Source organism: Lissotriton vulgaris, chromosome 7 (assembly GCF_964263255.1).
Source record: "Lissotriton vulgaris chromosome 7, aLisVul1.2, whole genome shotgun sequence".
NCBI classification, from domain to species: Eukaryota; Metazoa; Chordata; class Amphibia; order Caudata; family Salamandridae; genus Lissotriton; species Lissotriton vulgaris.
In genome coordinates this window covers 1,303,178,361-1,303,191,236 of record NC_141695.1, presented here as the reverse complement: position 1 = coordinate 1,303,191,236, position 12,876 = coordinate 1,303,178,361, and the positions used below count along the sequence as shown (strand labels likewise).

At 47.7% G+C, this 12,876-nt stretch overlaps 1 protein-coding gene across 1 annotated transcript in view; it reads left to right on the top strand.

Annotated features, from left to right (window-relative positions):
• Positions 1-12,876, top strand: part of LOC147703544 (vomeronasal type-2 receptor 26-like) — a 66,561-nt gene that overhangs the window by 28,203 nt on the left and 25,482 nt on the right. Inside the window, exon 2 of the mRNA XM_086929509.1 lies at positions 6,763-6,886. Coding sequence (XP_086785635.1) covers positions 6,763-6,886 — 124 coding nt within the window. The remainder of the gene's footprint in view (positions 1-6,762; positions 6,887-12,876) is intronic.

Sequence of the window (12,876 nt, the reverse complement as noted above, 5' to 3'; positions counted from 1 at the left end):
CGTGAGCCTGACAGGTTAACAGAGCCTTGGCACTCCCCTGCGGCCTCCACCATGAAAGTCAGCATCTGGGTTCCCTGAGTGAGACAAAGGCAACCAATAACAACATAGACAAACCTGCAGTCAAGTTGTAACCTAAAGGAAAGCAAGAGGGCAAAGCAACTGTTCTAACATGCAGGGAACTGAACCGTGGTGTGCCCCATAATACCCTTTGTGACCTGATTTGTCTTGTTTATGATCCGAGGTGCTTCAAGGAGTGTCAGGGGCATTATCAACGATCTGACCATCGGGGTGGCTTACATTGTTTAAAGAAGTGCGAACTCAAGAACTAGAAGTGTCTCCCGTAGGACTGCATTGTGGAGATTCATCTAGGTCGAAGACATGGTTTGCACTAAATGCTGGTAGTTCTGTGAATGAGGGAGGATGGAGGACAAGAGCCTAATGTAGTACATAGTGTGGAGCACTCTTCATAGCTAGTGGCTGGTTACTGGATCTCTGGGTCACACTTTGGGTGTCCCCGGCATTCTTCATTCTCCCTGGTATTGTTCTTCCCCCACTGGGCCCCATTTTGGATTCTGGTCCACATTCTGACCTGGAGGCTGCAGATTTATGGTGGATTGACTTGCGGTTTTTCACGAATATTGGTAATGCAGGTCAGGCAAACATATTTATTTTAACTCAGCAGTTGCCTCAGTACCCTCCGCCTCTTGCCTGCTTCCTGTTCTACCTGTTTGCTGGCTGGTCACTTTGCAATACCCTTTGTCCATTGCCAAGTGCCTACGGGGATTCTGTTGCGACCAAGACCTTTTTTAGGTCTGCTATGAGAGGTTTGTTTGATGGTGGGTTTATGAAGGGAAAATTTAGAGGTTTCCAGAGACTTCATACAGTCCAATCCAAATGACCAAGCCATATCTTTCGTGGACTGGAAACAAGCATCCTGGACCGGTTTCTGGCTAATCAGCCGTCATCAGCCAGGCTACCTTGAATCCAGTGGCAAAGTGAGCAAGGGACCCACGTCTGGGCATACCCTGCCAACATAGGGCGCACAAAGAAAAACCAAAGGGGATGATTGATGGAGTGTTGAGCATTGCAAGCACTCACCCTCAGTCAACTGATTTGGGTTTAATCCATCATAATTCTTTAGCTCACTCCACCACCCCAGTTCAGACATGGCCATATACAAATCAGTCTGACCCTGTGCCTCATGGGAACAGTCCAGCCTGAACTGCCAAGCCATGTCTTCCCTGGACCGGAAACAAGCATCCTGGACCGGTTTCTGGCTAATCAACTGTCATCAGCCAGACTTGCTTGAATCCAGTTGCAAAATGAGCAAGGTACACAAGCCTGGGCATACCCTTCCAACTTAGGGCGAACAAAGAAAAACCAAAAGGGATGATGGACGGAGTGTTGAACATTGCAAGCACTCACCCCCAGTCAACTGATCTGGGTTTAATCCATCATCATTCTTTAGCTCACTCCACCACCTCAGTTCAGACATATCCATGAGCAAATCAGTCTGACCCTGTGCCTCATGGGAACAGTCCAGCCCAAACTGCCAAGCCATGTCTTCCCTGGATCGGAAACAAGCACCCTGGACCGGTTTCTGGCTAATCAACCGTCATCAGCCAGGCTAGCTTGAATCCAGTGGCAAAGTGAGCAAGGGGCTCACGTCTGGGCATACCATACCAACTTAGAGCGAACAAAGCAAAACCAAAGGGAATGATGGACGGAGTTTTGAACATTGCAAGCACTCACCCCCAGTCAACTGGTCTGGGTTTAATCCATCATCACTCTTTAGCTCACTCCGCCATCCTAGTTCAGACATGGCCATATGCAAATCAGTCTGACCCTGTGCCTCATGGTAACAGTCTTGCCTGAACTGCCAAGCCATGTCTTCCCTGGACCGGAAACAAGCATCCTGGACTGGTTTCTGGCTAATCAGCCATCATCAGCTAGGCTAGCTTGAATCCAGTGGTAAAGTTAGCAAGAGACCCATGTCTGGTCATACCCTGCCAACTTTGTACCACATTGCCGTCATTGCTGATGTTCCATGATTGTTATGTGTGTGTGCAGCATTGTTTGGGAGTTGCCCCTGCAGCTCTAATTTCATGTACCCTTCTTCCTTTGAGGCGGGGTGCCTTAGAATTGTGTGCTTTTCAGGGGCTGACTTGTTTGCGACTTGGGTCATATGTGCTCTTTGACAGATTTTGTGGCCTTGTGCATTGTTCGTCTGCTGCGTGTATTGTATCGAATTGGTATATTTACCGAATCTGTAAAATACCGAATCTGTAAATAAGAAGTGGAAAAATGAACAACGAGATGTAGGTAAGCCCTGAAATACCGTATTTGCTTCAAATTCGTTATTTAAGAGTCAGTATTTACCATGGATTGGAATCAGGTGGTAACCAGGTGCAACCTATAAAAATGGACCCAAAATGCAATTCTTCTTGCACAATGGCGGCATTTTATGTCATTGCAAGACGGCTACGGCTACAGGAGGAAGGAGAGAGGGAGTGGAGAAGTGTGGCTCAGGGGTTAGAGGTGGCAGACCCGGAAGCTGGGATCGGCCCTGGACCAGGGTTCAATTCCCCGCCTCGGCGGGTCTTGGGCTCAAAAAATTCCACGGACTCGATAATTCTCGCTCTGGTGCCTTCTCAACTCATGGGTTCACACTCTGCGACTCTGGGCAATAGCTTGCTTAATCTCCACAACGGCCCCTCGCGGCGGGATGCCTGGCTTTCACCTTGTGGATACCCTGCCGGGGTTATCTCACAGGGGAATACCAGGACGGGTTCCCTAAGCAAGCGCCGGGAAACCCTTTGTGGGTAGCTGTGCGCTATATAAGCTCAAATACATTTACATTTACATTTACATGGCAGAGACAGGAGCAGGTCTACAGGCAGAGGATCACCTTGTTCATGCTGACAGAAGCAGAGATTCTCCAGAGGTACAGGTTGGAGCCAGACACCATATTGGACCTCATCAGGGACCTCCAGCCACTGTTGGAGCACACCACCCCAAGGGCACATGCTATTCCACCGCACGTGCAGGTGCTGTGCAGCCTACACCTGCTAGCGTCTGGTAGCTACCAGAGTGTGGTTGCTGCTGTAGGTGGGGTGACCCAGAGCAGCCTGTCAAGGTTTTTCCACAAATTCCTTGACGCCATGTTACAGAGGATGGATCAGTACATTTCCTTTCCTGCTACCCATGCTGAACTGGTCCAAACAAAATCTGACTTTTACCAGATGGCTAGATTTCCAAACATAATTGGCTGCATAGGTAGCACGCATATTCCCATTTGTCCTCCTGCTGCCACAGAATATATCTACAGAAATAGAAAGTCCACACACACCATCAATGTGCAGGTGATTTGCAATGCAAAGTGCGCCATCACTGACATTGTGGCAAAATTCCCAGGGAGTACCCACGACTCCTACATTTTCCAAAACAGCGGCATTTATGCACGGCTCACTGCAGGGGAATTTGGTGAAGGGTACCTCCTAGGTAAGAAACAGTGTCTGACCCCCATAATACCTCAGTAAGAAGTACATGTATGCATGTGAGTAATGTATTCACTTTCCCTTTTAGGAGACAGTGCATATGCCCTCCGCTCATTTATACTCACCCCCTACCTCAACCCCTCAACACCCAGCCAAAGGAGGTATAATCGGGCCCACAAAAGCACACGGAATGTGGTTGAACGGACCTTTGGCATCTGGAAAAGCAGATTCAGATGCTTGCACAAGAGTGGAGGTGCAAGGCAGTATATCCCTATCACCTGCTGTAAGATAATTTCTGCCTGTGCCATGTTGCACAACCTTGTGGTGAAGAAGGGTATTGAGGTGGAGTTGTCAGACTACGACGATCATGACGACGACATTGCTGTGCCTGAAACACAACCTGCTGGAGTGTCAACACAAAGTGATGGCAGATACAGACGTGAGGAGATTATGCACAACTATTTCTGAGTGAGTAATGAGACACAGACAGGTTGTGAATGATTAGAACGTGATTTATTGTTGCCACAATGTTCATGCACTGAAGTGCAACTAAACAAACTTAACTAACGTGGGGACTGCATGTCCCGGGTTGCCTAACCCACACCGGAAATGTCATTTGCGGCAGCGCTTCCCAGAGCCACTGGGATGTTGCTCGCTGCCTTCTGCATTGCCTGCAGGCTCAGCTGAGCGCCTGGTGCTCCTGCGTGGCTCAAGTACAGCGCTTGCTGGGCTGCTGCGGCTACTGCTGTTGTCTGCATCTGCCAAATCCAAGGCAGGATTTAAAGCAATATGTGTAATTATCATGGCCTCCTGGGCACTGGTGATCCTGTACATGCCCCTGGTGACCTCTGCCGTGTTCTGCGTGAGGCTCTCCTGCATATTGACGCCTCTACGGCATAGCTGGGATGTTGCAGTGGCCAGCCGGCTCATGGCCCTATTGTGCACGCGCGCATCCCTGCGCCTTGTGTGCTCCTGGGTATCAATTTCAGCGCAGAGCTGGGTGATGGCGGTGGTCATTTGATGCATTTCTGATGCAATGTCAGTGTTTGTCTTTGCAACCTTCCTATTGCTGTCTACTAAGTCACTGATGCCCTTGCCCATGTCTCCGAATTTTTGGTTTAGGATTCGGAATTGGCGGTGGCATGCCTGTATTGATATCCCCTGCATGCGCTGGATGCCCACCATGCTCCCCTCAAGGCCACGGAACACTGTGCCTTCTCCAGGTGGACCTGCACTGCTGGGAGTGCGTTGGCGTCTGCGAGTGCTGCTGGACTGATTGGTGGACTCCTGTGCAGCATGAGTGACCTGTATGGTTGCTGGAGCCTCACCCTCTGCTCCCGCCATAACTCTCAGTGGGGCCACGATTCTCCTCCTGGCTGGTGAGGTTGCAGGTGCTGACAGGGACCGTGATGGGGAGTTCTCTGGTGAGAACACCAATGGGGGGGATTGAGAAACGTGTGGGGAGTGGGGAAAAACGAGGGACTGAACAGTATCATCCTCATGGAAGATGGCAGTGGTGTCTTCCTCCTCCTGCGAGGCTTGTACAGTGCTTGGCCCTGCCTCCACACTCTCCTCCCTCGCTGGTGCAGTCCCTTCTGATGCAGATGGTCCACAGCCTGATGTTGCCACTAGGTATAAAGAAGCGTATATCAACTGAGTGCTAATGTGTCACAGTCACTACAATAAATGCTTTACACACTTAACTTTCCTTACTCTGATTTGCTTTCAGTGCCTTGCTGATTTCTGTGCACTTACACATGGTCCTACATTTGCTGACTACATTTCCCATAATGCATTGCTCCTGTATAGTGCTAGCAGTACTGGACTGGGGTTGGCCTGTACACAAAGGCTAAAGGGAAGCTGGTTGCTATGGGGTGTCATGCTGCGCAAGCCTCTTACCTTTTCTTGTAGCTCTGGCTGAGCTGTCCACATCTCCTAGCCCCACAACACTGTCAGGCTCGATGGTTGAGGCCACCAGTTCCTCCAGGTCAGTCAGGGGGGTGCTGGGTTCCTGCCTCCGCCGGTCACACCAGCCTACCTATGGATTTCTGCCATCTTTTTTTTGGTGAGGCTCCTGATGCCGTAAAATCTTTTCTTCAGGTCCTCAATGCTCCGATGGTCACACCCACTGCATTTACCTTCTCTCCTATGGCAAGCCACAGTTTTCTTTTAGCTGACTCAGGTACAGTGAGGGACTGCCTGCCAAATAGCTGTTTGTGGACTCTCACCACTTCCTCCACCAGTACCTGCAGCTCCATGCTGCTGAACTTTTTTTTTTCTTTTTCTCTCAGCCTTCTGGCTCTCAGTGCTGCTTGCCATTTTAACTGTCTTTCACTCCAAACAAACTCTCCCTGCTGCTCTGTCTCTCTGCTCAGCTCTGACTGCCTCTCCAGAACCTTCTAATGAGTTGCAGCTGCCTGGGTAGCCACTTCCTGGTAGGGAGGGGGAGGGTGGTGGCACCTGATTGGCTGATTTCATTAGTTTCACTTTTCCTTGCTTGCCGATTCGGAATTTACCGATTTGGTATTTACCGAATAGGTATTTCCAATGCATTCCTATGGGCCTTTTGGCCCATAGGGTTGTATGGCCATTACCGATTCGGTAATTACCGATTCGGTAAATACCGAATGCCCGATACCGATTTTTTCCGAATCGGTATTTCATACCGATTTTTTACCTACATCTCATTTACCGATTCTTGAATACCGATTCGGTAAAATTCGGTATTTAAGAATCGGTAAATGACTTTTACCTACATCTGGCCCTAGATCTTTGTGGGAATGACATTGCAAATGCTATGAATCTACTGAAAAGTCATGATTTTGCAGGTATTTACCTCTTGTGTTGCATTTCTCAAACCACCAACCTGACATTCCCTTGGGGAAGAATCACTATCGTTGTGACAGTGACACAACTATGCAAGAGCAGTTTGCATGTTCAGTTTTGAAGCAAAAGGTGAATTTAAAAAAGTGACATTTTAGAATAGAAATATAGGTTTCTCCTGCCTTTGTGAATCTGTTTGCAGTTTTGCATGTGGATTTGAGAACATTTCAACATGCAAGGCCAACTCACTTGTGGAAAAGGTTTGCTGAATTAGGCTCTAACATGTTGTTGGTCTAAACTAAGTTGTACATATGTGCTAAATTCAAGTTAGACAATTTATCTAATGCGAAAATCGTCCTGTGTTTACACACTACAGAAATAGATCTGATTCATGTATGTTATAAATTCTTTTTTGCACTCTTTACCACTTCCTTGTGTTCAGGTACCTGTCTCCATTTGCAGTGAGCCTTGCCGCACAGGTTATAGAAAAGCAGCTATAGAAGGGAAGCCTAGATGTTGCTTTGAGTGTGTGCTATGCTCTGAAGGAAGCATTACTAACCAAACAGGTGAGTCACATTAAGAGGCTTAAGTTAGTTAAAAAAAATATTAATGCAATTAATGTATTGGTGCAAGGCATTAATGCAATGTTAGGCTGCTCAGACTTTGATCGATTATCCCTCTCTTCTTTCTTTTCAAACAACCATCACATGCTGTTGATAACTTTATCAATAAAAGCAGTTTTTGTAAGACATCTTTGATGGCACTAATGTTCTGTCGAGTCACTAGTAATTTCATGTTGACTATAGAGTGGCAGCCTGGTGTGTATATGTGTCTGTACAGATTCAATCCTGCCCCATAAAAGGTTATCTAAATCTGTAGGGTATGGGTATTTCATTTCTGTAATGCCGACATGGGATAAATGCAACTCCCCAAAACATTAGTGCCATAAAAGATGCCTAAAAAGATTGGTTCTATTGATTATACAATAGATGACATTGCAAAAACCATAAATACTTTCCTTGATAAGATAATAAAAGGGATGAAAATATGTTGACTGGATGTCTATGCGATGGCTGTGCATGAACATGAATCAAAAAATAGTATAAGGAAATATAAGGCCTACTACAAAACTCTCTTGTGTTGTGTGGATCATGGATCACTAGATATCATGCAATTGGATGTGAAAACTCTGTTGGTCATTTACATCCAAATTTGGAGATCTCTTCCTGCCTGGCAGAGCTTCTTGTGGCTCCAGCAGAGCCGCCACCACAGCAACTCCTCTGAAGACACTGAGGTTTGATAAGCAGCCACTGTCATTCATGGAGCGACGTAGTAAACATTTTTGTTCTCAACCCGGGATCCTTCCCCGAACACTTCCAAAAACATATCCAACACCACCAAAGACATCTTTACTTTTTTGAAGGAATTCAAGTCCCCATCAGCCATTTCCACAACCATCATCCCAGGAATTCCTTACTCAACTGTCCCAGTACTTCACAAGCCAAATCAACTGCATCTACATCAACTTTGCCTTCACTCTGAGCCTTCTCACCCTCAAAGTCCTTCACTTCGACAACAACACCTTACTAGCAACCATATTGACCTGCTGGAAACCACTAACAACATGTGCTCCATCCACTCTTGGGCCCAATGGATCCTTGTCTGCAACACATCTTCAAAAAAGCTTGACCTCATCTGCTACACGGACACTCATTCTCAACTTCTCAAATTCTAACTCTCCACTGCCACCTGCCCGGACTCCTGGAACTATGCCACTCTCTTGTTACACCTCATGAAACCTTCAGCGGACCCTGTGGCCATGGTTAACTACAGACCTATCCCCTTCTTCGACTACCAGCTAACATCCTTGAGAAGCTCATCAATACCCAGCTAAACAATTACCTTAACACCTTGGCTGCTTGAAGTATTTATCTCCTGTGCTGGGCCATAATGATAATGGGTGTGGTCATGACGAGCTCAGCTCGTCATGAGCACAGGAGCACTGTGCCTCATGACGAGCTGAACTCGTCATGAGCACCGAAGGGGTTAATGACAATCATTACCTTGATCCCTCTTAATCAGGGTTCAGACCCAACCATAACAGTGAGGCAGATCTCATTGTGGCAACTGACAACATCTGCCTCATCATGGACAAAGTGGACACAGCAGCACTCCTTCTACTTCCTTCTCGATATTTAGGGCCATTTCTTGATGAAGAAGTTATAGGAAATTCCACTATGAAATCATCCAAAGTTTGGAATTTCACTTGGGACTTGAAGTTGTCAAAACATGAGACAAAGTATTGGGACGAGAGATGAACTATTGATTGTCTTTGAGTACTGAACATCTTGACAGAAGGGCACAAAAGGAAAAGTACAAATGTTGGTGGGCAGCAAAGATGGTGAATATGACAAATTAGACTACCCTCAGGAGGTGCTTAGCAGTAGATAAAGAAGGATTCCAGGTATTTTATTAAGTAATGTGGTATGGACATGAATAGACAAGTCAGTCTAGTATCATTTTTCAAGTGTTTCATTTGGAATTATGCTTACAAGCCATGGACCACCTTGATATTTGCAATAGTCTGGCTCTTCAGTTTATTCTTGGTTTGCAAGTCCTCCTGAAGTGTTGAACATGTTCTTCGTTTGATTGTTTCCCTGGCAGAATGCTATGATCAACTGCAGAGGGTGTACACCCACATTGTATCTCATCTGAAGTGGTGGGATTATAAACCAATCCATTGGGAGACAAGTGGCTGATGGATGTATCAAATGATTCCAGGGAACAAGCGTTTTCCTTTAGCCCTCATGTCAAGTGTATCCAATCTCTAATAACTGGTACCTCCGACTTCATCATGAGTAATATACAGATTTTAGGTTAGGAGTGTGCGTGTGGGGGTGCACGAATAATCATTACTGTGTTTGTGTGTCTGTATGTGTATGTAATTGTGAGTTCCCAAACATAAAGGGGAGTTGTCATTAGAGAGTGTGACCATTGCAGCTACATTTGTGCTCCTTTGCACTGACAATTGCTCCATCCTTTAGAAACACAGGTCAGTTCTTAAGTTGTGTTTACCAGGGGTGTAGCTAGAAAGGTGGGTTTCAGTTTCCTCCGTCCTCTGAGTATCATTCACAATTCAGAACAGAGTATGCTCAGTGTAAGAAATTTGAGCATTAGTTGAGGAAGGTGAGTACCCACTCAAGTAATATTCTAAACTCTTGTCCCTGCAAACCACTAAAGACATTAATTAAACCTGAGCTTCATGCCTTGTTAGCTCTGATACAGAGCAGACAGGCTAAACCTAGAGGCAATGTGTAAAGTATGTATGCATTATCAATATAGCAATCAAGTCAGAACTCAAAACAAGAAAAATGTCTAATCAATTTAGGGAAATAGAAGTTTAAGATTTAAAATAGCACCTAAAAAAGTTAAGGCTGACTGTTATTGTGCATGGGTCAGATACAGAAACCCACTTCAATCTGTTTCTAAGTGTTATCTTCAGACATAGACTCTGAGGCAAGGAAACAGGTTGTGGTTGAAGAGGGAGCCATGTCATTGGATAGCAGCTGCACATGATCTAATTGTAGACATTGGCTTTTGGCGGGTAAGCTCACACTGGGATAAATTTGAGTTTTGCAGCCATAGAAGGTCCCTTGCGGGCCAGATGCTTTCTATTTTCAGACTTAGGCCTCAATTTATATCTTGAAGGATACACTCTGAGCGTCAAAAATCAAAGTACCTTTTGTCCGCCATCCACCGCCTGAACTGTCCTCCCACATTATTTATATGTTGGCAAAAGTCTGTCAAGCCCCCGTCAGCACCACTATGTGCAGACACCTACGTTGATGGAGTAAGAGCAGAATAGCGGCTACAGAGGTATTACTGCCACAACTCTGCCCTCCTAATCAGTCAGCGTTACCATGGCAGCTACATCTGCACAACTGAGCTGGAGGTTTGAAGCTGATAAAAGGGTGTAAACTGCATTCACCAACCTGTTGTACTTGACTACTCACAATGACCCTTATGTTACAATGTGCTGCATACTTGCTTTTGGATATGGATGATGACCCACCATGTTACTGCCATAATAACAGTCATTTGTACTTAATTGCATGTTATCATCTTAAAATATCTTTTATCATGGCTGCACATATATGTAACATACTCTGTTGAATGCTCAACAAATCTTAACCTTTACAGTGAAAAATTAAGTTTTCATTGTAATGTCTGCAAAACTAGTACTGCGTTCTTTTGAACTTCATTGTGAAGTATTTAAAGTGGCCACACAAAAGTCCAGCCCAACTGTGTATATGGTGTCATCGTCTGTCATTGTGACGGCATTGAATACAAAATACCAATTGTAGATGACTCAGTTTAAGTGCTAGTTAATATATAATCGAAAGCAACAGGCCAGGTGGCCCCCCTTCAGCAGCTCAGCTCCACCGGAGTGCCAGCACCTCTCCCATTGCTGCCACCCTACAGTGAGTTCTATCCTGCTCTGCCTCTTGGCAACTGTCTCCGTTTTGTGCTTTTGTGCTTGTATTCTGTGTCTTGTATACTACGGTTCTGCTTTTGCCCTCGTTTTGCCTCTTTTTTCCCTTGCGTACAGCTCTCTCCCCTCTCACCCCTTTTTTTTCTGTATTCCTAGGCCGTTTCCAACCGCTGCGCCCCTGCGGCCATGCCCCCTCACTGCCCCGCTCCCGCCTCCCAGCTGATCCTCCCTCCCTGCCTTAAATGCCGGCCGCAGCGCAACCACGCCGCTGGCGCGCCAGAGGCGTGCCAAAGGCAAGCTGGACTGCGCCCGTCTGCGCCTGGACCACGCCCAGCGCCAGAATCCCTGGACCCCACGAACGCCACAATGCCAGATGCCGATACGACGCCAGCACTCTCCTTGCTCTCAAAGCGGGCGGAGACCACCGCTACTTCCAGGCCACCCCAAAACGCACCCACGGTCCCTTCTCTTGCCACACCTGCAGCTTCACCTGCAACACAGCCACCATCCCTCCATGGACCAGACCCAGCCACCTTCACTGCATACTCCTCAACACCCGCTCCTCACGCAAACACGCCGTCGAGCTCTGGGATCTGCTCGACACCACCACCCCAGACGTTGCCTTCCTGACCGCGACTTGGTGGAACGACTCCTCGGCGCCCGACATCGCCATAGCCATCCCGGACGGCAACAAGATCACCCACAAGAATCGAGCCAATGGAATCGGAGGAGGTTTAGCCATCATCCACAAGTCCACCCTCAAGGTCTCCACCCACGCAGACGACTCCGCTGAACACATGCACATCCGGATACACACCGACCCCAACACCACCCTTAGAGGAACACTTGTCTACAGATCCCCTGGACCCTGGGCACAGTTCAACAACCTCACCAGGACCCACGCACTCGCCTCCACAGACTACATCCTCCTCAGGACCTGAACTTTCACCTTGAGAATGACAACGTCGCCAACACCGCCACCCTGATCGACAACCTCGCCAACCTCGGCCTCAGACAACTCGTCACCGCACCCACCCACATCGCCGGCCACACGCTTGTTCTCATCTTCTCCACAAGCACCCACGTCACCTTCAACCACACCTCCGAACTCCACTGGACCGACCACCGCTGCATCCATTTCACCTTCAAGAAACGCACCACGGCACCCAACAGCTGTCCTGCCGATGCTGGAGCAAAGTCACCGAAGACCAGCTGACCACCACCCTCGCCCAGAACCCACCCACTGACCCCACCGACCCAGACGCCGCCGCTCGCAACCTCAGACAGTGGATCGACGACTGCGCCAACACCCTTGCACCACTCAAGAAACCCTCCAACAGCCACACCAGCAAGAAAGCCACCTGGTTCAACAAAGAGCTCCAGACCTCCAAACATACATGTCGGAAACTGGAGAAGAAATGGCTCCGCGAACGTACCCAGGACAGCCACGCATCCCACAAGGACGCCATCCGCAGACATCACCACCTCATCAGATCAGCCAAGAGATCTTCCTTCAAAGCCCGCCTGGACAACAACGCACACAACAGCAAAGAGCTCTTCAGCATAGTGAAGGAACTCTCCAACCCCAGCGCCAACACCAACAACATCCCGCCCTTACAAGATCTGTGCAACTCCCTGGCCACCTTCGTCCACTGCAAGATCGCTGACATCCACGACAGCTTCAACACCGCAGCCGCCCCGACTAAGTGAGACTCCACCCCCCCCCTGCAAACACCACCCGACCCAACCGCCTGACCTCCTGGTCCAACATCAACGACGATGAGACACATAAGTAAGCATGGGCGAATTTTGCGAATTCGCGATCCGCGAATTTGCGGATTTGCGAATTCGCAATCTGCAAAATTCCCGAATTTGTGCGAATTTGCGGATTTTTGTTTTTTTGCGTGTTCGCGGGGTTTTTTGCTTGTTCGCGGGGTTTTTTGCATGTTCGCGGGGATTTTTGCGTCTTTGCAAGCCGCTTGCCTAGCGAAGTTACCCATGCAGTCGTTTATGGGAGAGGGAGAGAGAGATAGATAGATAGATAGATAGATAGATAGATAGATA